Below are 27,867 nucleotides of genomic sequence, written 5' to 3' on the forward strand. Positions count from 1 at the left end.
TTAGGAAAGAAGAAGAGAGCATGTATGCGGCATCATATTTCACGCCTCCTGAAAATAGGAATAGAGAAGAAATATAAGAGTGATGAAAGAAAGCATGGGAAAAATCTGATACCATCTGTCATAGACCATGCCAACTTATTTACAACATCAGGGTATGGCTATGAAAACACTAGAAGATGGACAAAGTTTGGGGGTTTTCTTTATTCAATATATTTTCTACTTCTTCCCAATACTTGGTATGGAGAAAAAAAATTGTACCAATTTTTTGCAGAACTAGTAACTATATCCTAAGAGCAAACCTGTGAAATGGACAAAGCTCTACAAAATTCGGTAACCATAGTTATATATAGCAGGCACGGCCTGTGTAGGAGGGGAGACGACCTTGGGGGGCTAGCCCTGGCTAATCTAGTAAGCCCCTCCTTCTCGGGGCACAAAATCATAACGTCCTATATATATAGTTCCTCTGATCAAAATCTACATAGTAATGCTACTTGAACGACTGCATCGCACTGCGGCTTCTTGTAAGTAAAGAGGCACTGATTCCAGATATTGTTCTCCCAAACAGACCAGTACTCAAGCTGTCATTATTTGTTGCTTCAGATGTCGCATGAATCCCATTAGAACCACGAGGGGTGCCCAAGCTTGACACTCCGACATCATTTGATATTCCATTAAGTTCCTATAAAAGACCGACTGAGAAGTTATGCAACAACCTCGGACAAGACAACGACATTACAAGGAACTTTCATTACCTTCAGGCCTGATGCAGAAACTTTAGTCTGTGAAGAATTGGGAGGCGGAAATGAAGGAGGTTTCTTGGGAGATCCACTAGCAGTAGATGGTGAAGGTGGCTCAAGTAAAGAATTGGTTGGTAAAGAGACGGTCTGTGAAGAACAAAGACGTAACTAGATAACTAAACAGAAAGTTAATACTTTTTTCAGTAAAAATTAACCTTAGAACTCTGTGTGTTCAAAAAGGATATCATGGGCACCTGGGAAACCATTACTAACAAGATAAATGTTATAAATGTTTTACCCTCGGTGGAGATACTTGCGGCAGTTCAAGGGCTGGCCTTGATGCAGCTCCCTGAAGAGTCATTCTAATAATTAGGAAAATATATGATAGTAACTACAATAAAAACGCAAGGGAAGCTTATGTTCTTGCCTCAATCTGCTCCACACTTCTGCTATTCTCCAGATTCTTCACGAAGGAAACCAGCTTCCCCACTCCAAAGTTCGTTTCATTCTAACACAGATAAAAAGGTGCTGTCATTAGAACGAATGCTAATAACTAACTCAGCTCGGCTATAGGATTCGAGAGGTCACTGTAATAGTACCTGTCTGCCTTCTATCCTGTTAATTTTAGTTTCCTGTGACATGCAAAAGTTTTAAGGTTTACTTTCTGATCCATAATCAAGTATATTGCATCATTTAAGTAAAATAAGGTTCACAAAGAAACATATTTAGGCAGTAAGGGGAAGGAGATGAATCACCAGAGATCGCACTACATGGTGAACAGATTGGACATCTGCACCGATCAGTTTCACATCACCCCGTAGTTCAGAAACCTATACAAATTGCTCATTCAGTAACTTCATAGTTTCTCGGACAACATGGGTCCAAATATGAACCAATTATCAACCATTAATTTTGGCTAACCTCCTCTTTTGTTGCAGCTGTATTTTCAGCACACTCATCAATTTTACAATCTACACGGTCAATCCTTGAGGATAAATGCCTCTTAGTGGCCTGGATATATTCAGGAAAAAGTAAATGGGGAGGAGTAGGTATTACATATTTACATGCATTAGCATTTTCCTGATCAAATGCATTTGCACATGCATCCCCTATGACAAATGTATGTTGAGGAAGAGCAACATAAATGATTCATAGCTGAACGACATTGAAAAAAGATTTAAGTAGATACAAGGATCACATGCACCAGGCAATCAAGTGTAAATAGACATATCCACAGATTTCATGCTATTACTGCAATTGCAATACTTTGTGATGCAAATAAAGCAGTACGATACATGAACATTACATATGTATACAGGTACTTGTGTGTATATACAATCAAATATGTAAATTCAATTATTAAACAAAAATGAAATTCAGGAAATGGTCACATCATGCTTGGAAATGATTCCTTCGTGAAAAGGCAACAGAAACACCAAGTAACATATTGTCGTAACCAGTAAATATTAAGGATATATAAAAACAAAATCATGGATATACTTGATCAATAATGGCTTTAGATCATGAGTGAAATTCTATTGCAAGGCCAAACAACAAGCTATATTTGAATTGTGAACTCCAGATACGACCAGACATAAATTTAACTAATATAAGAAACTTGCCGAAATTGAGGAATAAACATTCTCAAGCTGTTTAGCTACAGAATTGCATGCATCATTTAAGCCACGCCTCGTCGCGAACATCATATCAGAAAGTCTCCAACCCTGCAAGCAGATAAACATTTATAACTTGTATCAATCAGCCAAGAGAATGGGGGTAGGAAAAGTGCACCTAGAAGCGTATGTGATGTTTTATATTTACAACACAACAGCACAAAAAAGACAACTAAGTCAATAAAAGTGGTCAAAGTGAACACATATATTTCCAGTTCTCCCAAACGAAAGAAGTAATGACCACTAGGCTTACAAGGAGAGCAGAATTTCATGATGATGTCAAACCTATGAAAATGAGTATCTTTGAATCTTAATTAAAAATTTAAAAAAAAAAAATTGTGGGTAAATATTTCACAAGACAAAAAAATACTAAGACTAGCCCTGCAGAAACTATATCAAGAAAGCTGATTCCTGCTCCAAGATCTGGACAGTATGAGCCATGCAAAGCAATGTACAACTAATGTCTAGGTAAAAAAGCTCTCGGTGCATATGCAATACATCCTCAAGCCTTGCCAAGAACACAGCATCTAGAAGCATTGTGCCATTACATGGCTTGCATTTTTGGCCATTAGCCATAAGTCCAGGTACTGGTAGCTGCACGCACTTCATGAATATCTCACTTTCTAGAAAGTTTTTCAATCTTAGAACTCCAAAGCAGAAGTATTTACTGCACCAGTGCATCAATAATATCATCATGCACAGCCCACGGAATATCGTTAGGAAATCTGTTCAAACATGACGCTTAGGATAGAACGAAATAAATGCTCTGTTAGAGGGTAAATAAACCAGTATCAGCAAGCAGCATAAGGTACTCATACAAAGGAGAGGTGACACTTTAAGCAATAAATGAGAAAGTATTAACAAGATAAGAAGTGTTTCACCAAATTACAACTACAATAATGACATTACCTTCCACCATATGTAGCCATATCCAACAACTACAACAATAATAACCACGCCATATTTTCCAGATCCTACAAAGAGTTGAACAAGATATAGTCAGCTAATATTACCAATTTGATGATTATCCAGAGGAAACTACAGACACACGAGAAACATCTTGAGGCATGAAAAACTTATATGCAGCTAAAGTATTAGAGTGCTGCACCTTACACAAGAGCACATGCAGTTTCCTTTCGCTATAGAATTATAGCAAAAGAGCATGCTAGAATGTAGAGACCAACTGCTAATGCAAGTACATATTTTCCTCAAAACCAGTAATTTAGATGGGAATAATCCACTCTATTAGCAGCAGAAAAATCAAAGCATAAAAGCTGTTGGCACTTCCCTAAATAAGTAACATACAATATGAGACAGAAACTATTGGGAAATCAATGATCTCTCATGCACAATAATGCACTGGTATGTACAAATACGATTCTGGTGCATGCACTTATCTGTCATATAAAAAGAAAGAAAAACGACAAGCTCTTCCAAATGCCATCATTAAGGAGCAAGTGCATAATTTTGAAAGGCCCAAATAAAATGTGAAAACCGACAAAAATAAAAAATGTTGATAAAAAGATTTAACCAATTGAAAATTCAAGCATGAATCCTACACTGCATGCAACAGTTACAACAATATTGCAGCTTTTGGACAAAGCTCATAACGAGGCATTTGCTAGAGCAACCTGATCGCTCTCCAGTGACAATTGTAACAGATCTACTTGACGCCAAGAGTTGGAGCTCCTGACGCAGGCTGTTAACCTGTAATGATAAAACTCATTCAGTTTCTTGAACAAGAACATCTAAACATGTTTTAACAGAGTATTGATGAAATTCATTCAAATTTCTGGAATGCCAAAGAAATAAAATTATAGCTATAAAATATGTACAAACAATGTCAAATTTTTATACAAGTGTTAAAAGTATGCACCAGGAGAAGAACTGAAACTAAAAGAGATTATTACCCATTACAGCATTATCTTTCTTTTTCTCTATTGAGAATTTTACAACTAAACAAATTGTCATGGTATCAGATGTTATTAGCCATAAGCTGATCCTGAGAAAATGGTTAATATCACTTAGTATTAGCATAAAAGAGCTATATTCTTTTGGCAGTGCTACAGGCTCTCCGTATCCACCTAGTTTCAAATAAGAACCTATTTTTTCCCAACAAAGTTTTAAAGTTTTCAGTAATTCTCTTGATATAGAATATGTCATTTATCAACTTACAAGTTGCAACCTACAAATGAATTATATTCCTTATAAATTTTATCTCAGTGCCCATTATGCTTAAATAATCCCCATTTCAACAAAAAATTAAATGATACAGAGAAAACAATGAAAAAGATAGAGGTCATATTTTCAGTGTGAGCAGGTCTCTTAATAATTAAACTAAAGATATACAAATATATATATATATATATACTATGACTATCCAATATCAAACCAAGGAACATATACTCATAATATTCATAGGACAAGCACTGGAAACTCATAGGACAAGCCTCACAAAGAGAAGGGCTTCTCTAGTGTTCAAGACAAGAAGGAAACCATGTAAGATTTAACTATAAAGTACATTAACTGCAAACCTGTTGCATCAAAGAATCATTTTTTGGTTTGGAACTCGAAGCAGTGGAATCATCTTGTTTAAGTTGCTTACAAACAATCTGCCAGTTAAAAAACAAAAAAGGCAGTGAAAATAAGATCTTACTCATCAAAGTTCCAGAAAAAGTTTCAGTAGGTTACCGAATTAACAGATTCTGTACATAATAAACTGCCAGTTCCAAAATTACCTTAAATGCACCAGATAAAAAATCAGACACATTTCCTATCCGGCCTTCTTTAGCAAGAACCGACCCCACAAGGCCTGCATATTTCATGAGATATTCATTTCTTCAGTGAAACATCCATGTGGAAACTAAATATATAAAGAACTAACAATGTACATCACTACCATTCCATAACAACAGAATGTATCACAATTGTGCATCAATTCATTTTAGAAACAACAAAGAGCATAGAACCAGGTTGAAACATCTCCATGGAGACTAAATATAAACAGAAATAACAATGTACATCACCACCATCGCACAATGATGGAATGCATCACTATTTTGCATCAATTCGTTATTAAAAAAAAATAAACAGCCCCGAACCAGGTTGAAACTAGCTCTTCTCGTTACCGTTATGTTTAGGGTTGATCCTTAGCTCCTCCACCCAGTGATTTTTACGCTAGTTCCCTGTGATAACCACCCTCCACCACAGACCCCAAACACAAACGACGCATACTCAACTGTTGAGCTAATTTTCCATATAAACAAAATAAGCATTGCTATCCTGAGGCACACAGCCCAACTAGGGTTTATCAAAACCCCAAAAATTCCACTTAAATTGAAACACTAGCAACGAATCCAAACCCAATAGAATTTCCAAAACACAAAAAAGGCCATCAGCAAACAAACCGCGAAAACCAACAAAAACGTAAACTGCAGAAAAAAAAAACCCAATAACCTACAATTATATTAAGTAAAAAACCACTGACCAGCACCAACGATGAGTGTGAGCTTTCCGAGAGGAAGCGCCATCTGGACTGGGTATGTAAAAATCGGTAATTGTCACAGAAAATCAACAACAAAAATCAAACATTAGAATTCTTCTCAATAGGAAAACAGCACATGAGATTTCCAAAAAAGATCAACAAATATCTCCGACGGGGTGAGGTTATTGTTCGTCTCCAGAATTCAACAGTTAGGAAAACGGGAAATCTGAAATCATGAGAAACCCTATTTTAGTGGCTGTAGAGTAGAGAATATGCTTCGAGAACTGAGGGCTGATGATCAATTTACGACTATGTCCTTGCTGTCTTATTGCCCAAGTCAGTGTTAGACGCCTTGCCAGTGTCTTGCTTCTAAAGACTATTGTTGTCATTTAATTAACCACAAAAAAATAAAGGAAGAAGAAGAAGAATATGAGAATTTTTTGTCATTAGAATTCTAGTCATGTGGGATATGTTAATTGGTTTCATATCCTTAAATTATAAGTAATTTTTGAAGTACACTCCATATTTATTTATAATTTAAAATTTTTATTATATTTATTTAATTATATAAAATAAATTATTGATCAAATTTTATAAAAAAAATTAGAATAAATTATAACAAGCTCTTTTAAATTTTAGCATAACTATAAATATCTTTTATTATTTAAAAAATTATCAATATCTCTTAATATTTAATGAAATTACGGAACCCTCTCATACTATCTACTTTGCGCTTGTTATATCTTTTATTTTTATTAAAAACTTGAAAAGATATATTAAAAAAAAAGATGCATGAGATTGATGGAAAATTTGAAAAATTATAGGAAAAATATCCACTTAGATAATAAAAATTTGAAAAAATTAAAAATTAAATTATAATTCATAGTCAGTACTTTGGTTAGTTAACCATAAAAGTGGATAAATCCTAATGATAAATAATGAATTGGCCTAATTATTAGACAGTCATAAAAATTATGAGTGAATTGATAATTATTTAAATAATATAGGGGTATCGTAGGTGACGTTCCTATAATTTTATAAATAATGGAAAGACTAATTGGTAATTATTAAAAAAATTAAGATTTAATTATAAATAAATTATAGGATAAAATAAATATATTAAAATTTGAATGGAGTAAATTATAACTTATTATAATATTTGAAAGCAAAAATTTTTTATTTGGTTGTGTATTCTAAACATAAAAATACTAAATAATGTGTGCTATAATACAACATGCCAAGAAAATATAAATTACATATTGATATTTCTTAATTTTCACATTAAGGTTAAAAGGCTTGGTAGAGGAGGAAGTGCTATGTAGAAATTGATTGTTTATATACTTGATCATGGACGTTGATTATTTGTAGGATTATCTTTATATCTTTGAAATTGTTGGTATGTGTTTGTTTGTGATTGTGTTGCATGGATGTTAGATAAATGATTATGACTATATAATTAATTATGGAATGAAATCAAATGGAAAAGTTATTGACGAGAAAATGATTATTAAATAAAATTGAATGATGAAGTTAATGATGTTTATGTTATCAATTAAAATGAAACGATGGCTTACCCAACAAGGGAGCATACTACAATGACTTAGGATTATGTGATTAATTACGAGTTGTGTGTTGTCACTGATTAATGGAGATCATGGGATACCATACTAGTTGTACTCTGTGTGGTATCAGTGATGATGGATTATCACATGAGCTATGTGTTGTGTGGTATTGAGAAAAAAAAAAGTAGAAGACGAAGTATTGTGATCAAAATGATGGTGATGGTGATAGCCGGCAAAGCTCATTGAATGATACATTCCAATTTGGTCAAGAAGGGCTCTAAGAAAACAAACTAAAACACCACTATTATGTCTTGGGTTGATGTTTGATTGTAGCCATGTGTTATTTCTTAGTGTATGGCGAATATTGGTTCTGTTGGTATAATTACATTATCCTTTATTTGTTGCTTGCGTATATATATAGATCGAATGACTATACTTATTGAGTAGACAACTCATTCCTTGCCACGTACTTTTTAGGCGATAGAACAAACTGACTAGTCCCATCAGATTTTGAGTCATGTCGTTATTCTAAATAGATGGGTTAGCCGTGACATCGAAAGTCAGGAGCTTTGGGCTATGTATATTAAACATCCTAGTATTTGTGGTGTTTGCATCTAAAATTTTGTACAGTTGGACGTTTGTTATCTCTTTTTTAAGTTGTGCACATTTGTGAAAAAAGTAAATATAAACTTTTCTCGATATCTATTATCTTTTATGATATTTATATATATTATTGATAAAATAAAATTTATTTTACGGGTTAAACGTAAATGTTTTATAAAAAGGGGTTGTAATTAAGAAAAGTATACTAATTAATGGTAATTAGGTGTAGTACATATTAGTATAATTAATAAACAAAAAAGATAGTTATTTATGCAAGGAATATATATATATATATATATATTTAAGGGTGTAGTAAGCAATCTATATTTTGTGTATGAAAGTAGTAGTTTTGTAATGTTTTGAGCCTTAATATATTGTACATATGCATGAATATTCCTAAACAAGTGTATGATCGTGATGAATAATCAATGAAATATTCTATATTTTAAAATATATTTAAATACTAGAAGAAATATAATTTTTTACTGCCGATAATTATTATGGTTAAAAGTTAAAAATTATGAATGCTATTAATTGGCACCTAGTCGTTGTTTGTGTAAGGGAGGCCAAAAAAATTTGTTATAGCTAAAAATTATGGCAACTATTCTAGACATATATAAAACTATAACGGATGCTGATTAATCATGGTCGAAAAAAACTTTTCTTATTGATTTTATTTCAACATGGTAGATAGTATTGATTCACTACGATTTTTAAGCCGCGGTAATTTATAGTATAGTGAATAATTATTTTTTATACTTAAAAAATTAACAAAGATTATTATGAACAAAAAGCCAGAGCAGACAATAGCTCGCGCAATGGGGCATCGATTGAATCGCAAGCCACATCATCTCAAGGATTACTCGAGCTCCATTCATATTTAATTCAGTTAAAGCCCGTCTTAGCTTGATTAGATGAATAATCAAACAAATTCAAATACAAATTTTAAAGCTTGATAACAGTTCAAACAAACTTGAACGATGATGTATTTTCGATTCGAATCACTTACCGCCTAAATAACATAATTGCTCTACTATTTTGGCATTGGCGCATAAGAGTATTAGGGTAAGCCACTCAAGTCATAATAAATATAATTATATTTTATTTTTTTAGATTATTTACAATGAATTTTTTAAAAATTTATCATAATTATAAATATTTTATTATTATTAAATTATAAATACCTCTAAAATTAATAACGATGCCAACAGGGCAGGCCTACCGAACCCGAGACCCACTTTGCATAATTTTTCCGCGCCCTGCCCAGGCCCACCACGCAAAAGAGGGGTTTGAGTTTTGACATTAAATTTCAAGTCTCTTCTTTTAATTACAAATAATTGTATTGTTATTTTAGTTAACAATTATTAATTAGAGTTAAATCATTTAAATTAATTATTTAATTAAACTTAAATATATTCATGATTCAACTAATATTTTATTTTTCTAATAAGAAATATCAATTTATATCTAAATATATTAACATAGTTTTCACTCAAAATAAATTGTATAATACAAAATATACGTTCGTCTAATTTATTAATTTTCTTATCAAGTAATATTATTTTACAAGTTACAATGAATTTTATGATCCAAAGAATACATTCAACTAATTTATTCTTTCAATAAGTAATATCATTTCAAATTTAGACATATTAATATAGTTTCTACTCTAAAATAAACTGTATAACACAAAGTAACGTTCGTATAAATTATTGATTTTCGCATCAAGTAATATCATTTTACGATCAATAATGAATTATATAATATAAAGAATGCATTTAACTAAATATTTTATTTTTAATAAATAATATCAGTTTAAATTTAAATAGCTTAATATAGTTTTCACTTTAAAGTGAATTGTATAAGACAAAGTATATATTCATCTAAATTATAAATTTTCTCATCAAGTTATATTATGTTACGATCTACAATGAATTGTATAATATAAATAATACATTCAACTAATATTTTATTTTTTTAATAAATGCCAGTTTAGATTTAAATATCTTAACATAATTTTCAATCTAAATGAATTGTATAGAACAAAGTATACGTTTATCTAAATTATTAATTTTCTAATCAAGTTTATTTTTTCTATTTCTTATACATATAGAGTTGAATATATGCAAAAATTATCTAAGAATTTACATAAAGTACTATATTTTTTTTATTAATAATAGATAATAAGAAATGTATAAAATTTGGAGTGGGGTTGGTCTGGGACAAAACCCGGACCCCACAACTAAACCACCCCGAACCTGCCCTAAGCACACCAAATTCTATCCCAAACCCTCGCTGAATTGGACGGGTCTGGGTCTGGGTTTGGGCCCGATTTTTCAGGATTAATTGCTATTTTTAGAAATTAATGTTTGTAGGACAAAAACACTAAGTCCCATAAGTTGCATGATAAATTTGCAATTTAAATTGGGTCACGTGCAAATTTAATTTAATTTTCTAGCCAAAAAAATGACTAAAATTGTCAATTTTTTTAAATTTACAAAAATTAATTCATATCGGACTAAAATTACATTTTTCCTGACTAAGTAGTGTAAATTTGCATGTGAGTGAGAATGCGGTGGAAGTTGTCTGTAGATTTGGGAATTGGATGGGAATGTATGCCTTGGTAGGTTGTTACTACAATCCCTTCATCTTCAGATAGCCTCTGAACTTGCTTCTTAACATTACAACCTTGATGCGTGCACTTGTAATAACTTCTGCAACATTAAACACAAATCACGTCTTTTATACCAAAAAAAAGAACTATTATAAAATATTATACTTTTTTTTTATATAAAAAACTATTACAAAGTATAGTAATATTTAAGTGTATTTTCATTGTATGTCGCTGTAAGAAAAATTTATTAAAAAAACATTCAACTTATTGTGCGTATGTATAATATGGTGATTCATAATACTTTATTTTAATCAAAATTTATAGTATTTATTTAAAACCAAAAAGTATGAAAAGTTATTTATTATAATTGTAATTGAATATCGTATAAATAAAAAAAAATCTATAAGATATGTCCTGAAATATATCTCCAGAGTTCAGTGGTCAAATTTTCAATAGACTTAATTATTCATATGATTAGAAAAAATAAACTAAACTAAGGACATTAATCATACTTTGCAAACAAAATTATTTCATTTAATTAAAACAACACATGCTTTAATCTAATCAAATTATCAGTTACAACAACTTTATAGCCATTTTCCTGCATATCTTTTACGTACCTAGTACCTAACTTGTATTCACCATAACGCACAAAAAAATTTAAAATACGAGCGTAAGAATGATTAAAATATAAGCAAAGATCGAAAGAAGAATAACCAAAACAAACCTTGGGAATTTATTGTTCTTGACTTCCTTCTGCCCGTACTTCCTCCACCTGTACCCGTCATCCAGAATGTCAACCTGGCTCCTCGTCTGAAACGCATACTTATGTGCTCTGGACTTCTTCCCGCCCTTGATCCCTTTACAGGGTTTTGCCTCTTTTTCTGTACTGTTGTTAGAAGGAACATCGTCCTCAACAGTAGTAATTATATTATTGATCTGAACATTTTTGTGGTTCCAATGAAGATCGACGTACGCATCATCTGGAAGTTGATCATGCTGGATCAATTCATGATCCTGGGGATGGGAGTTCATGAACATGCAGTTGAAGAGGGGTGAGTGAGAATATTGTGAAGAGTGAAGCATGGTTGGATGATTGTCCATGAGAGAAAGAAAGGAAGAAAATTAGGGTTTTGATTTTTGGGGTTTTTCTTAGAATATTTTGGTGGAAGCGAATAAATAAATTTTGCTTTGTGGTTGACCCGGGCGGCTTGACCGATGTAGTTTCGATTGGTGACTCGTGAAGGCTGTGCACAAAGTCAGAAATATAGGGTATATTATGTAAAATAGGATAATTTTATTATTATTTTGAATTAAATTATATAAAATATTGATAAATTTTAAATTCTTTTTAAATTGAATTTGGATCGAATGATTTGTTTGAACTTGTTAAGATAATTTTAAATTTAAAGAATTTGATATTCTTTAATGCAAATTTTGAACCATATTTTATTAAATATTAATAAATTTTAAATACTTTCAAATTGAATCATTTAAATTCATTTTTGTGAAACCTTTCTTAAAATTCAAATCCATGGAGTCAAAATGCAATTTGAACGTGTGATTCAGAAAGGAGTAGTTTTCGTCCTACAAAGCCTCCGGGTTTGACCATAACCTTATTTTCACCAATTACTGCTATGAATCTGTAATTTTTAATTAGGACGGTTAAAACGTGCCTATCATCCCATTTATATATATATATATAGTAATTGTTGTTGTACGCTGTACTCGCAAGCATATAAATAGAATTATAATATGAGATTAAGAAAAAAAGTTGTCAAAAATTATAAATGTAGTTTAAGGTGAAATGAAAGAAAAAAGTATGTGATAAAAAATAAATGTAGGGGAAGGTGAGAGACAAAAAAATAAATTAGAATTTATGAATTTATTAAATATATAAAAGTTTGTGACTGAAAAAAAATATAGAGAAGATGAGAGGAATGGGTAGTCGGTTGAGATATATGGAGTCGTGGTTAATAACAATGTTGCACTAACTTTTTGTGAAGTACAAAATATCATTTATAGAAAATAACTAACTTATTCAACTTTTAAAATTTATATTAATTGAAAATTAATATATTTATTTATATATTTTACTTTATTTATAATATATTTTAAAGTATAAACTATTATTTTTTATATGCACGTAGCTATGATTAGCTGCCACAACGGCTAGTGTGTATATATATATACATATATAATCCTTTCTACTAGAAAGAAGTTCTCTAATTGTTAGAGTCGGTGTGCAACAAATTTGTCAATAGGCGAGTAATAATTAATACTTAAATTCAGATCCAATAGTTTTATATTAGATTTAGGGAGTGTTTGCGAGCGCTTAAAAAAAAATATTTTTCAGCTTCTGCTTCTAAAACGACTAAGAAAAGCGTTTTTAGGCCAAAAGCTAAAAGTACATTGAGGGGTGCTTCTAGCTAGCTGCTTTGGCTTTTCTATCAATAAATTCAACTTTATTTTTTACTATTTTACTCTTATGATAATAATTTTAATTCAACTTTATTATTTTTAATTTATTTTTAAAATTATATATTTAAAGTTGATATTAAAGTTTTTAAATAATTTGAATAATAACAATAACCAAATTTACACTTTCACATATTTACTATTTTTATTTTTTATTTGCTATATGATCTAATTGTATTATTTCGTTCACATATTATTATTTCATTAATTAATAAAATATTTTTTTGAAATCATGCAAGTTCAATTGTTGTGTATGAATCAACAATTATATTACTTAGTGGGAGTATTATAAAACTAAATATATTTTTTTAATATTTAAAACAATGAAACATGAAATATACTAATAGCAATAAAATTTATTGTTCTTTATGAAAAATAATAAAATTATATATTTTTAATATATAGAGAGAAAACAATCTTTAATCAATTAAATTTATTTTAAAAGTGGTTTTTCTACAAATACTATCCAATTCAGCTTTTCTTTGTTTTTCACTTTTTTTACAAATACTATCAATTTTTAATTCTACTACAACTTTCAACTTTTTCTACAAAAATTACTTCTCTAAAAGCAGAAGTTTTTGCTAACACTCCTTAAATTCAAACTCATATCTATTGAATAATGTATTTTAGATATGAGTAGGGCCTGAACGGGTAAAATCTAATACTTTAAAAATCATATTTATCCGTTGATTTAAATTTATCAAATATATAATTTTTTTGATAAATTAATCGATTCGATTTACCTATCATCCAAAATTCCTAAATATTGTACATAATTCTTTTTTACATATTGATATTCGTAAAAAATTGCCAAAGTTTTTTATCTTTGTTTTTGTAGTAACAAGTGGCAATTTCTTTTGATCTTTATCTTTTTAGTGACAATGCCAATTTAAGTTTGTGATAAGATTAAATTAAATGTACGATGATATGTGAAAATAAATTAAAAAAATAAATTAATTAAGCTCAACTAATATACGAAACTAATAAAATGTATTTGAATTTCAATTGTAAAACACCCATAAAATAAAAGTTGAACAAATGGATAAAAAAAGTTATTCCAAAAATAAAATATGATATTCTTCCATTTTTCTTTTTCAACCGGATTTTTAATTTTTGTTCCTATTTCGAATTTGTAATGTATAATTAATTAAGAACGGTATATTATCTGACAAAGTCAGAGATTATTATTTTTTTCAACAATGTTCAATTTGCACATGTTAAATATTTGAATAGCTTTTAATTTATATTATTGATTGCAAGTTCGTGAAATATTTTCAATAAATTAATTTAGCAATAGGTTTTGGCAATATCACTATAGAACAAAAAAACGTGTATTCATTCTTTAACATGTGTAAGATTAAATGGATAAGACCCAAATCAAACCCACTTATTTTATTTTGGATATGATATAAATAAGACCCAATGAGTAGATTTTGACTAGAGTGTATAAGTAATAACTACAAATATTTATTGGGTCTGAATTCGGGTAGGGTTACACTGTACAAATATTTGAGTTGCACTGTAGACTATGACTTTTGGTACAATAATAGTCTGGGTGAATAGCAATTAACTCATTGTGATATTACAAATGAATAAATTATCCCTTTATGATGAAAATAACAATTTGTCATCTGTACTTTTTAAAATAGAGCAATTTATCTTACTGTCTAAAGAGGTAAATTACTATATTTTAAAAAATACATAAATATAAAATACTTTTTTTTTATAATAAAATAATTTACTTATTTATAATACCACAAGAAATTACTTTTATTCCATATACTCCTGATCCTGTTATTGGAACGTAAACTTACGAGTTTGTTTCATACCAAACAATTAATAGGGAGTGAATTATTGGCCTATGTGGGAGTTATTAGTCCACGTGGCAAGATAATATAAATTTTGCATTTGAATTATTATACAATTTAAATATTTGAGTTTCGCAGACGTCAGGCACTACAATAAAAGCTGCTCGATCGAACATGTGACTTGGAGGGTGCTCGCATGAGTTTATAGACTTTTCATAATATCTTAAAAAATGGTTAAGACCTTATTAGATGTTGGAGAGTATTTAGTACAATCTTTGAAAAATATTATGAGTTTCTTTTTCTTTTTTTTTTATAATTTATGTGTGGAAATAATAATTTATAGTTGGCAATATAAAAATAAATTTTAAAAAAAGTCAAGTTCACTACAACAAACTTCTCACTGGTCCAACAATATCACTGTTGACTTGTCCTCTCTAGGATACAACAGTTCGACAACGTCGTATAACTCTAACTCACTCTGGGCAAGTAGTTGAGTTCAAAACTTCACAAAAAAAGAACATCTTCCAGCAACTAACATAACTCTCTGTTATAATTGAATGTAGTATATGCGTATATATGTGTCTCAAAATAAGTAGAATGATGCCCCCTTTTATAGGTGTAGAAATCATCCACTATTTTAATGTGAATTACTGGACGAGAATGTGATAGATAATGGTGATAAATGGCTAGTAATGTGCATGGACATAGTGTAGTAGTGGGGTGGTGGTATTGAAGAAGAATTGTTACAAATGTCATGACCATATTATCCACCAATACTACTAACTTCAGTATAAATGGGAGGAATATGAAGAGACAAATATTATATTTAAATATTAAAATGCAATATATATATATATACACACAATTTATTTAATAAAAATTAAAGAACTCCAAATTTATTTTTACGATTTTTAGCAAACTCATTTAATTTTGATTATTTTGATTATAAAATTATCATTAATAATATCTTATAAGCCCCATAATCTTATTTTATCATAACACTTAAATAACTTAATTTTAAAATAAGATTTATAATTTTTAAATACTTGCTGTTTTTTTTTCTGAAAAAATTGAAAGAAATTTTTTTGATAAGGTGAAAATTTCTTCCTGCCCTTCTAATCTATTAAAAATATATAAAAAACAAAGTGAAAATATTTCATAATCTATAAAGATATTTTAGTTAATTCATTATAAAAAAATAAATAAAAAATTCACAAAAACTAAACGGAATAAGCTAGTTATTGGACAAATGTTAATCTGAAATTGTAGCTTTTTCCAAGGATAAAAAATGCTTTTTCAATTTAGGTAGCTATAATTTTTCACTTTTGTTTAGAAATTTGAGTTAGTGGATATGATTCTTTTATTTTTCTTAAAAAAAATCAATATGAGATTCAAGATATTAGGTTTTTTTAGGATTAATTACACTTAAATCTTTTTAAAAATGTAAAATTAGAATATTCACAGAAAAAAAAATTAAGATCACACTTACGCCTCTTTCAAGATTTCTTCATTTTCAATCACACCATTAGAGTTTGAAAGAAAAATACTGATATCATTAAAAAAATTTACATAACCCTTTAATTTTATTTCTCATTCAACATTCCATATAATTTATTAACAAAAATACCATAGTAATCTTCTTATACTTGCAAGGAGATAAATCTAATATAAATAAAGTCAAAAGAATGTATTTTATATTTTCGATTTATTGTCATCGGATAAAAAGTAGCGGTCGATGACTGAAAAATCTAGTTGTATGATCAATAATTTAAATAAAAAGCTAATAAAAGTTTTTTTTGAATTTTTTTGTTAGCATTAATATTTTTTATCTAAACGCTAATAAAAAAATATAATTGTATTACAAAAATTATAAGGGCATAAGTATAATTTTAAAATTTTATTGAAAAAAAACGTGGCTTGTATTTTTCTATTTGACAACAATTTTGTTTGTATGCCATAGAAATTCACATGTAAAAAGTGTTGAAAGTATGTGGGAAAAGACACAATGATGAATTGTACCCGGGAGACGGCGAAGTATTTGGAAAAACATATAAGATCTTCGATGCCAATTAATGGGCTAGGCTGCCCTGGATTGGTCTTAATCTAATTAAAACCGAACTCGTATTTTAGTAATTGAGTTTGATTTTATATTTATATAAATTGCATAAATTACGTTAGACTATAATGATATTAATAAATACAATAACTTAAAAATGATGATTTCGTTGTATTGCTACAATATGGTTTCACAATCAGTTCAATATCTTATTTTATTTTAAATAATATTTTTTTAATATTTTATATTATTATAATCATTTTTTTCATAATTTAATTTGAAATAAGAACTTTTTTCACAATTTTATTTGTTAAAATAAAATTAATTATTTTTTTATATTTATTTGTATTCTTTTTTAGTAAATATATGACCATGTATAAGTACTTATTTTTACACGATTTAATTGATATCTCGTATCTTTCAATTTATTTGATTATATAAGTTGATGTGCATAAAAACAAACTAACTCAAATAGATCCAAGCAACCAAAAAACAAGAAAGAAATGCAAGGTTCATGGTGCCTCCCAAGAGTCCAATTCGAAAGAAGGCCCATAGGACAAGGGGGATCTACAGGTGCTTCTAAAAAATAAATTGGTCAAAAGAAGTCAAGCCGAACAAAATTCAAGAGTACCTCGATCCAGAAGACCTCATAGACCCCAAGAAAGCTTAGGGGCTTAAAATTCCCCAACTAAAATCAAAGGGCCTCTCACATAGTGTCCTAATGGGATCGAAGTGACATCCACATGCCCTTGGGACACGTGGCACACCAAGAAAGAAGTATTATGAACCCTGAAAAGTTTGGATTTCAGTTGGAGGAGGTCTCCTCAACCACTTCCCTGAAAATCCAAGAAGGCATCCTTATCCCTAGAAATACACAGCAGACTCCAACAATCCCTCGTTTGAGGGGATCCTCCAACTGCTGAGGATTATCCACCAAGTCTAAGGGGGATTCAACATTATCTAAAAATTTGAGTTATACTCCCTCAAGTTCGTGATCTCCTCTAATCAATTTATGGTTGTTTATAAATAGAGAGCTCTCAACTGGAGAGGAGACACGTTCATATGTTTCGATGTATTTCAGTTTGAGCCCTCATACTACAAGCTTCACCTTTATACTACCACTTTAGTTCAAAGGAACATTGTAATTTCGTACTTAGAGTTTTGATTTAATATCAGTCTCTCTCTTGTACATAGAAATAGAACAATAGCACACTCATTTTCACGTTTCATTTTCCAACAATTATTGTACCACTTGCCACTTCAAGTTGGTCAAGCACCACATCTTTTACTCGCATCATAGGTGATTGACTCTATATTAAAAATCTCAAATACTGGGTTGCGCCAAAATATTACCTACATAGCTTGCAGTTTTACGAGCGATTTAATATAATTAACCCTATATATATATGCAAAAGAGAAATAAATAGGATAAATTCAAAATATTACTGTGTAAATTTTACTATAATGGACCATATATTCACGTTAATAAATAAATGAATAAAACAAATATATTCTTTTTTTTTAAATTTTCATCTCCTTGTTTATGGACAAAAACACCTCAATAATTTCTTTATCTGAAATAAACCCCACACTCAAGTTGGAGAAAATTCAAACCCTACACATGTAACATATCATTTCATAAAAAAGAAAGAAAAAGAAAAAAACTTACAACCTCTTTAAAATGAATTAAAATCCAAACCCAAATTTAAATTCCCTATTTCAAAAAATCTCAAAAAAGAAAACAACTTATGTATTTTCTGAATGCAGTTCAATTCATAGCATTCCAATATCTTTTGCTTCGAAGCTACAGAACAACAGTGTGAAATCTTCCGTCTTCTATACATTTAATAACGTACCAACAAAACATATCAATTTAATAGTTAATTCATCAATTATTAGTTTAATAGTTAATTCATCAATTTTTACTTAAATGTCACAATTTCGAATCGCATTGAGAATATACAACTTGCCGCTTTATGTGGTGTACGAGATAGTAATGATCAACCCATAATGCTTAATCCAATAAAAATTAAATTTGATTTATTAGTATGTTTGTAGAATTATAATGATCAAGTTGAATAATATATTTTTAATAAAAAACCATATTTGTGGGAGTTAGAATATCTTAGTCGAGACTCGACTTTTGTGAGGTTTGGTAGGCCTAGATTTAGTTTTCTCAAATTTTCCCAATTGCGTGGTGATTACTGCTAAAGGACTAAGAGACTAATATTTGGATTCATTTATTGTACAATTTATGACATTGAACATCATTTTGAATAAGCAGAACAATTTGGTCCAATCTACCTAAATTTTAATTTAAATTCGTTGGACGTGGCACATTCAATACATGTCAAAAATTTCTTTTACAATAATTGAATATTATTTAATAAAATAATTTATTATAGGAAAAAAAATGGTAATATAAAAATAGTAATGATAAAAAATAAATAATTTTGTAGGAGAATATTAAAAGTAAGAGAAAAATATATTATCGAAAAATAAAGAACTATTTTAAGAAATAGTTTTACCACTTATAGATAGTGGGGAATATGTGAAAATTATTGAGTAGAAATTTAAAAAAAAAAAAACATATCCAAAATAAAAGAGACATCAAAAGATGTGCTCTCCCTTAATATATAGTATAATTACATGAAAGAGAAAGTATTATTGGATGTTTTTCATTTTACTGTTAGGAAAATAATGTTATAATCTTTTTTTTTAATATACAGTATGGATTCATTACATTATTTAATACATTCAAATTCAAAAATTAATTTGATACGTTAATGATTCAAATCAATGAATGTGTTCAAACAAGAACAAAATAATGAACTATTATAAAAACTAGTTGTTGTAGCACGCATTTCTGCATGAATATAATAAAAAATCTTTCGCGCTTTAAAATATATTATAGATAAAAGTAAAATATATAAATCAATATATTACAATTAAAAAAAAACTTATTTTATGAGTTAATCTAAAATTTAAGAAGATGAATAAGTAGTTATCTTATTAGTTGAAGGGCATTTTTGGCTTCACAAAAAAATTGGTGCGACGGTGTCACTAATAACTATTTGTGAGTACGGAGGACCTTTTCTTTTGACAATAACTAGCCGTCGTGGCACGTTGTCTCTACGTGCATATAATAAATAATATTTTACATTTTAAATTATATTATGAATAAAAAATATATACAAACCAATACATTATATTTCTAAAAATAAAAATAAAAAAGAAAGAGAGAAAGAGAGAAAGCAACAAAGACAAAAAGAAAATCAACTTAGGTGTAGAATTGGTATAGGGATAAAATTGGTATTGCTGTGTCGTAACTACCATTTCTGAGAGAAAAATGCCTTTTCTTTTTATATAGTATAGAAAATATAGATAATCTTCCATGCTTTAAAATATATTATACATAAGAGTAAAATATATAAATCAATATATTACACTTAAACAATGAAAAACTAATTTATGAGTTAATGTAAAAATATAAGAAGATAAATAAGTAGTTATCTTATTAGTTGAAGATATTTTTGGCTTCACAAAAAAATTGATGCGATGGTGTCATTAACCGCCGTTTATAAATATAGAGAATGTTTTCTTTATAATAATAATATAAATAAATATATGCTCGTATTTGCATAACTAAAACTCAAGTCCTATTTGGCATTTATGATTAAGTTGCGGAAAGTAAAATTAAAAATTATTTATCTTTTTTTTGTTATTATAATATGTAAGCAATGCAATATTCTTGCAAACCCAATAAATTATTTACTATAGTAAAAAAGAAATAAATGAATTTCGGTAATTATTCATGGAAACATTTGTTTTTTTGGGCATAGAAATTAAAAATAATTATCTCATTGTTTTCTTCGCAAAATCTATTAGTCAAATATAGGGTAGAGTGCAATGCTACGTTCTAGTGTATAAGGCACGTACCAAATGGACTAGTAAACCGTAGGTCACTTAAATTTTCTTTTACTAGCCACCAACGTGGTGGTCTTAATTGTTAAGTATTTAATTTTTAATTGAACGTTACGTGTTTGAATTTTATTGGAGACGTTGAGCTCATAATTTTATGTGGGCTATTGTGATTTGGCGATGACGGATCAATAATGCCTATTTCAATAAAGGTTGGAATTGATTTATTGGTATATTAGTCGAGCTTATGGGATGACGGTAACTGATGTTTAATTCAATGAAGGTTGTGATTGACTTATTGTCAAGTTGGTCGAACGACGATGGACGATGTATAATGTTTAATTAAGTGAAAATTGGGTTTAACTCACTGATATGTTAGTCGCAATATAGAGATAAAATTAGACAATTACAATAATCATAATGGGTTGAACTAAAAATAATAAAATAATAGGATTAATTTATATAATTAGTTCGATCAATTATTTATTTTATTTTTTCATTCAATTAATTAAGTATAATATAAAAATTTAAATTATTAAAAAAAAAAAGAGGAGGTCGTTCCACATAGGTATTCTCGCAGACTGAAAAATCGTGAATTTAAACATGGGCGAGATCTATTTCTCCAATCAAAACAAGAACAACGTGGTTGTCGGAAAATTGAAGTTAGCAGCATGTCCCGTCATTAACAATTGCGTGTACTCCCCCGTCTGCTCAACAAGTTCACATAAGGAAGGAAGCATTCGACTTCTCATTTCATAATTCTCATCAATCCAACCCAAGAGACGAACCCCAAAAGAAAAGCCAATGATGGATTTTGATGAGATATTTTCATCTCTGAATCTGTTCAGAGCTTCTGCAAATTCAGTTTTATCTCAGTACGAGCCTCTCGCGCTGCTTCTTGTTCCTATCCTCACGCTTCTTGTTGCGCGAATTCTCCAGTCTGTTCTTCGTGTAGTTTTCGAGAAAGGCCTTAAATCTGCCGTCCTGGAGTTCTTCATGGCCTCCGTCAAGTAACTTCATGCTTAATATCACTTTTTTTTTTTTTAATCCTTTTTTCTTTTGGGTTGCGCGATTTTGTGGAGATTATTGGCTAATTTGTCATTTTCGTTTGTGGGTTTTATGTTAAAGGTTGGTGCCTGGTGTGCAAAAGTACATCGATGCTGAAAAGCAAAAGGTGATTGTAATTTTAACTTTGTGTTTTTTGTTTTTTTTAAAAGTACATACTTTGATTCTTTACTGTATATTTCATTTAATGAGCCTTTTGTTTATCTGTAAATGTGTAATGCCTTTTTCTTGAAAATTGAGATTAAATGATGAGGTAGTTATTGTTGCATCAAATGAGCTGCAAGAGGGAGAAAGAGAGCAATTAATGCAACTGGGGTACTGATATAGTTCAGTAATGTCTCAAATCTTTGATGGGCTAAAAGAAGGTGGGGGACAGCGTTTTGTCTGGGGATAAGTTTGATATTTCTTATATGGGATTTTACTTTACGTTGCAACTTACTGGAGTATTTTTGGAGTTCCTAACAAGAAATTTTATGCAAATGATTCGAGCTCGAGCTCAAGCTTGAGTCTACTTGAGCCTGCATTCTTGCTTTTTCGTTGATCCAGAATGTTGTCGAATAAGGCGTGTATGAATTGTGCTCTCTGTTGCATGGGAGACCTGATTATAAGTCAATACTTTTTAAAGTATTAATCTGTAATGTTAGTTTCCTTATCAATCAAATTAATTATCTCGGACCTTCTTCATCTGAAACATTGCTTTCTGCACATGAAGGTTGTGGATAAGTTGCAAGGTTCTGGTAAATCGAAAAGAGATGGTTGGAGGTCTGAGTTGCCGAAGACAGGCTTAGGAGTTGAGGTCATTGATAAAATGAAGGATGAGAAACAAAAAGACGTGGCATGGCAGGGCAAATGTTCTGGTACAGTGTATGTTCTTTTGTTAATGGCATTGCAATTGATACTTGTGTACTTGTGAACTATGATATACTATGTAAAAGCTTCTCTTTATGTTGCATTTTCGTCATGCGAGTTTGTTACTAAATTTCATGTGTTTTGTTCAGCTATATTGCAGGAAATGAACAGGAAGGGCACTTCTCTTTGATTAACGAGGCATGCTCAATGTTAGTGACAAGTCCAGTTTCTACTTTGTTCTGCTAGCAATTTCAGCGTCTCTGAGTAGCCATGCAATCAAGAAAAGTGAAAAATGCTTGATTGTATCCCAAAATGTTATATCTTCACCGTTATATATGTGTAATCTGCTCAACGGAAACCATAAATGTGAAAGAATCGTTTTTTATTCCTGTGCTTGATGGAGACATCTGTCGTATACCGGTGGCCCCAACTGATGGTTTATTCTTTATTTTTTGATATCTCTTCATTTCTACATCTGTACCTTATAAATTATTTGTGAATCTCCTTCCAGGTTTGCACATACTAATCCTCTACATCTAGATGTATTCCAGAGTGTAGTAAGATTTGAAGCAGAAGTTGTGGCAATGACAGCTTCACTTCTTGGAAGTAATGAAAAGGCCTCTGGAGGACAAATATGTGGAAATATGACATCAGGAGGGACAGAAAGCATATTGTTGGCTGTGAAAACGTCACGGGATTACATGAAAGTTAAGAAGGGAATAACTAGCCCAGAAATGTTAGTAAAATTTTCATTATTATGCCATATCCCAACCCCGTAACCAAAAGGTTATATAACTAATTCATATTCCTGAAAATAGGATTATACCAGTTTCAGCTCATTCAGCATATGACAAAGCTGCACACTATTTTAAAATCAAATTGTGGCGTGTTCCTGTGGACCAAGATTTTCGAGCTGATGTTAAAGCAGTCAAACGACATATTAACAGGAACACCATATTGGTTAGACTTTTATCCACATTTTCCCATCTGGTCGAGTTGTGTTTGATGTATTTGGTGTATGCCTTTATAAATGTAACTGTCTGTAGCAATTGCAAATTCCTTGATTCTATCACAATGCCAACTTGATTCAAGTGAAATTTCCAATTGTTGCATTCTTATGGAAGTCCTTTCTTTGACTGATACTCTAATTAAAGTCTGTATTCATCTACTTGAGTTACTATTACTTAAAAACTCATCTTGCGCAGATTGTTGGATCAGCACCTGGCTTCCCTCATGGAATTATCGACCCGATTGAGGCACGCAATAATAGCTCACTGTTTCACCATTCTTTTGCTACTCTTTTTGTTGCTTGTAGTAAATTCTAATATTACAATTCTATTTTGTAGGAGCTTGGTGAGTTGGCTTCTACTTACAAGATTTGTTTGCATGTTGACCTTTGCCTTGGTGGTTTCGTGTTGCCGTTTGCTCGTAAGCTTGGGTACGTGCAATCCAAAAATGCATCCTTGATTTAATTTAGAATTCATGCTAGTGCTTTCATTTATTCCTCATACATAGGCTCTAATCTTAATGTGTTTCTCATGACATTACATTAGTGTGGAGAACTCTTTTATCCGAATAAGCATTCTGATTTTAGTGTTATCTCCATCTTTAATACTCTACGAGGAACTGCAGAGCCAGAAAATATCTGTTGTCCACATTAAATAGCTGTACGAGGGAAACCTTGTAATCGTTATTTCATTCAGCTCAGGACTTCATCTTCTTGATTCTCCCATTGTTGCCTGTTTTAAATGCTACGGTCATTTATGCATTACACTTTTTCTTAAGTTTCCCTGATTATATTAAATCTGTAGCATTAAACTAGTATCATGAGAGGAATCTTGTTGGTTGATTCCCCAACTTCCAGAACAGCTCTATCACCTCTCTATTTTCTATTTTGTCAAAATACGTTGTTAATGATTGTTGACCCCGTGTCTCCTAGGTATCCTGTACCGCCATTCGATTTTTCTGTTCAGGGTGTAACCTCTATATCTGTGGACGTCCACAAATACGGGCTCGCTCCGAAAGGAACAAGTGTGGTTTTGTATAGGGACCATGAGATACGCAAGGTAAAAAAGCAACAGTGTGGTTTTGTGGGAGGGTATTATTTATTTTCCCTAATTTATTTAGTGGCTGCTTCGTTCTTTTTAATCTATACTACCTACATCCCCCCCACCCAAAACAAATAATAATAATACTTTTGGTATTTTTGTTGGTTCTCCTGGTGATGGATCGCTTGGTAATTTGGATTTCTTATACAGCATCAATTTGTTGCCGGTTAGTTCTCCCTTCTATATTTTCACACCTTCTAATCTTTAAAGCATGTAATCCACAGTGATTTATGCAGCCACCATTGTTATATAGCAACCATTAACCATCGTTCGCTTTGTTGGACACATGTATCCTTCTGTTCTCATAATATATGTTTTCCCTTTCAGTCACTGAATGGACTGGTGGGCTTTATATATCTCCGACAATTGCTGGAAGCAGGCCTGGCGGTCTCATTGCTGGGGCTTGGGCAGCTATGATGTCTCTTGGGCTAGAAGGTGACGACTTTTCACCCCACAAATATTTATTTACATTTGCTGGTCGAATTCTAGAGTGAAATTTTTGGCTTATCACCTAATTTTATCGTTATTTAATAAAATAGGTTATCTGGAGAACACGCGGAAGATTATGGAAGCTTCAAAGAGAATAGAGAAGGGGTAAATTTCATGATTTACTCTTATGGAAAGGTTTATATTGTGTTCTGTTTTAGGCATATAGTATTTCATAATGCCTTTTATTGCAGGGTCCGCCAGATTCCGGAGTTGTTCATCATTGGAAGGCCTGATATGACGATTGTGGCTTTTGGATCCGACATTGTCGACATATTTGAAGTGAATGATGTAATGTCGTCAAAAGGCTGGCATTTGAATGCATTGCAGAGGCCTAACAGGTAATGGTCGCTAATAAGGATATATCTAGAAAGACAAGTATGGCACTCTAGCTATTCATAAGTTCTAATTGTTGATTTTTGGATAATTACAATTTCATTTCCTTAGATTTGGTGCCTTATCCCTAATCCTTATGATATTACCACATCTCCTCCATCCGAGTTTATAACGTTTACGTACCAAATTACCATATACTCCGCACAGGTTTAGAACTTAGTGAAATGTTAATGTTCTATCTAATTCCAAGAAATAGAGGTGGTGTAGTTGTTGTGTACTTCATCTCAGAAGGGGGTAACGGCTAAATGCAACAGATCCTCCCTTGAAAATGTTAATAGGCAAAAATTCTCCCTGCAAATAGAAATAAGGGATATAGTAACACCGGAGTTTCTTATTTGTATCTTGTTTCAATCTCCCACTCCCAAACATTTCTTCTGAGATCATTTTTTCATGACGTTTTTCTTCTCAGCATACACATCTGCGTGACGCTTCAACACGTAGCCGTCACCGAAGATTTCCTCAAGGATCTGCAAGACTCTGTGCAAACAGTAAGTGCAATATCATTGCTGTAGTGTTATTCAGCACTTTCAGCTGAGAGAGTGACTTCAATAACGCCGTATTCGTTCTGTTCTATCGTCCCTGCAAGTAATTATCTTTGTTGTCATCAGGTTAAAGCAAATCCAGGTCCAATCAATGGAGGGCTTGCTCCAATTTATGGTGCTGCTGGAAAAATGCCAGATAGAGCTATGGTCCAAGATTTGTTGGTTGATTTCATGGATAGCTCATGCTAGTGCCAAATGCCAATCCTTCATGCATTTTTTATTGTATTTTCACCCTTGTGATGCTACATGTTTTCAATTTATGGAAAATTGTCGATTGTTATACGTAATATTCATGTAACATTTGTTGAAAAGATTATGTACCTCTCCTCTCCAGTTTATATGCTTGTGCTCTCTGGCCAGTAAGATTTTATTATATGCTTGTCATATATATGCTTTGATTAGGGATGGCAACATGTCGGTTTGGGGCAGGTTTGTCAAAATTCAAAATTCAACCTACCAAGATTTTCCTGATTTGGTTCGACGACTTAGACAATATATTTTTTAAAATAATATTACATTAATTTATTAAAATGAGACAAAACATTATTGAAAGATTATCTTTTATCTGATTATATGTGCATATTTTTTACCGTAAAATATTAAACTTTCAAAATATATGTTAATGCCTAAATTAAAACTTAAAACGATTTTAATTTGTTAAAGTATTATTTTTATGTATTATATGGAATTATGGATAAAATATGCAATTTGTTTTTGATATATGTACAAATACACCAGGTATAAATATATGTCAAACATATACGAAAAATATTAAAAGAATTGGGTTTGAGTTGCGTATGGGTTCAAAATACTATCACTGTATTTGGATTTGTAGTTTAAATGTTTTGTTTTGTGTTTTGGAGATAGAGAGAAAAATAAGTGTGTGTTGAAAATAGATGATATGTTTGGATTTGTGGTTTGGGGTAATTTAAAATATTTTTAGATAAGTGGTGTAGGTTTGATATTGGAATTGGGGGAGACTGTTCATTATCAAATCATATATATTTATATATATAAAAATATTTTATGTTTAATGTTGTATTTTTGGGAGACAAAAATTACTGTTTATTATCAAATCATGTCTGTTTTATATTATGTATATATATATATAAATACATATATATATATATATTAATTATATAGAAAGTTGAAAAATAGAAAAAAAAACACGCAGATAAGGTGTAAAAACACAAAAATAAACATTGAGCGTGTTTTATTTTATCTCGAAAAATGCAAAAACACAAATTCAAACACAACCTATGATTCACCACATATCCCAGGATCCAGATATATCTTGAAAATCCACTCCAAATTGTTCCAGACCCATCGCATTCCTAGCTATGATGCACAAACATGATCACGATATGACATAGCACAAACATTATTATAAAATGGGCATGTTTTAAGTTTAAGTTCTTAATCCAAGTATATGACTTATAATATATAATTATTTTAATTTATAATTTTTAACATATATTTATAATA

At 30.6% G+C, this 27,867-nt stretch overlaps 3 protein-coding genes across 3 annotated transcripts; 1 reads left to right on the forward strand and 2 right to left on the reverse strand.

Moving 5' to 3' along the window:
• Nucleotides 1-80: 80 nt before the first annotated feature.
• LOC105168440 (uncharacterized) lies at nucleotides 81-6,192 on the reverse strand. The gene is made up of 13 exons (XM_011088526.3): nucleotides 5,898-6,192; nucleotides 5,149-5,222; nucleotides 4,945-5,022; nucleotides 4,042-4,117; nucleotides 3,320-3,384; nucleotides 2,360-2,461; nucleotides 1,659-1,748; nucleotides 1,493-1,567; nucleotides 1,337-1,369; nucleotides 1,165-1,245; nucleotides 1,036-1,086; nucleotides 753-884; nucleotides 81-679 (listed from the first exon to the last, which is right to left on the reverse strand). Exons 1-13 carry the CDS (start codon nucleotides 5,938-5,940, stop codon nucleotides 488-490), a joined length of 1,092 nt encoding a protein of 363 aa, XP_011086828.1. The 5' UTR covers nucleotides 5,941-6,192; the 3' UTR covers nucleotides 81-487.
• Nucleotides 6,193-10,483: 4,291 nt separating this feature from the next.
• On the reverse strand, nucleotides 10,484-11,835 carry LOC105168680 (putative WRKY transcription factor 75). The gene is made up of 2 exons (XM_011088811.3): nucleotides 11,401-11,835; nucleotides 10,484-10,773 (listed from the first exon to the last, which is right to left on the reverse strand). The coding sequence occupies exons 1-2, from the start codon at nucleotides 11,775-11,777 to the stop codon at nucleotides 10,599-10,601; spliced, it is 552 nt and encodes a 183-aa protein (XP_011087113.2). The 5' UTR covers nucleotides 11,778-11,835; the 3' UTR covers nucleotides 10,484-10,598.
• Nucleotides 11,836-21,542: 9,707 nt separating this feature from the next.
• DPL1 (dihydrosphingosine phosphate lyase) lies at nucleotides 21,543-26,720 on the forward strand. Its single transcript, XM_011088527.3, has 15 exons — nucleotides 21,543-21,946; nucleotides 22,065-22,110; nucleotides 22,714-22,865; nucleotides 23,000-23,059; nucleotides 23,362-23,586; nucleotides 23,669-23,810; nucleotides 24,056-24,106; nucleotides 24,197-24,288; nucleotides 24,790-24,916; nucleotides 25,109-25,124; nucleotides 25,286-25,393; nucleotides 25,498-25,552; nucleotides 25,639-25,785; nucleotides 26,250-26,328; nucleotides 26,449-26,720. The coding sequence occupies exons 1-15, from the start codon at nucleotides 21,741-21,743 to the stop codon at nucleotides 26,569-26,571; spliced, it is 1,629 nt and encodes a 542-aa protein (XP_011086829.1). The 5' UTR covers nucleotides 21,543-21,740; the 3' UTR covers nucleotides 26,572-26,720.
• Nucleotides 26,721-27,867: the final 1,147 nt, after the last annotated feature.

Source organism: Sesamum indicum, linkage group LG8 (genome assembly GCF_026168435.1).
Source record: "Sesamum indicum cultivar Baizhima isolate 11 linkage group LG8, ASM2616843v1, whole genome shotgun sequence".
NCBI classification, from domain to species: Eukaryota; Viridiplantae; Streptophyta; class Magnoliopsida; order Lamiales; family Pedaliaceae; genus Sesamum; species Sesamum indicum.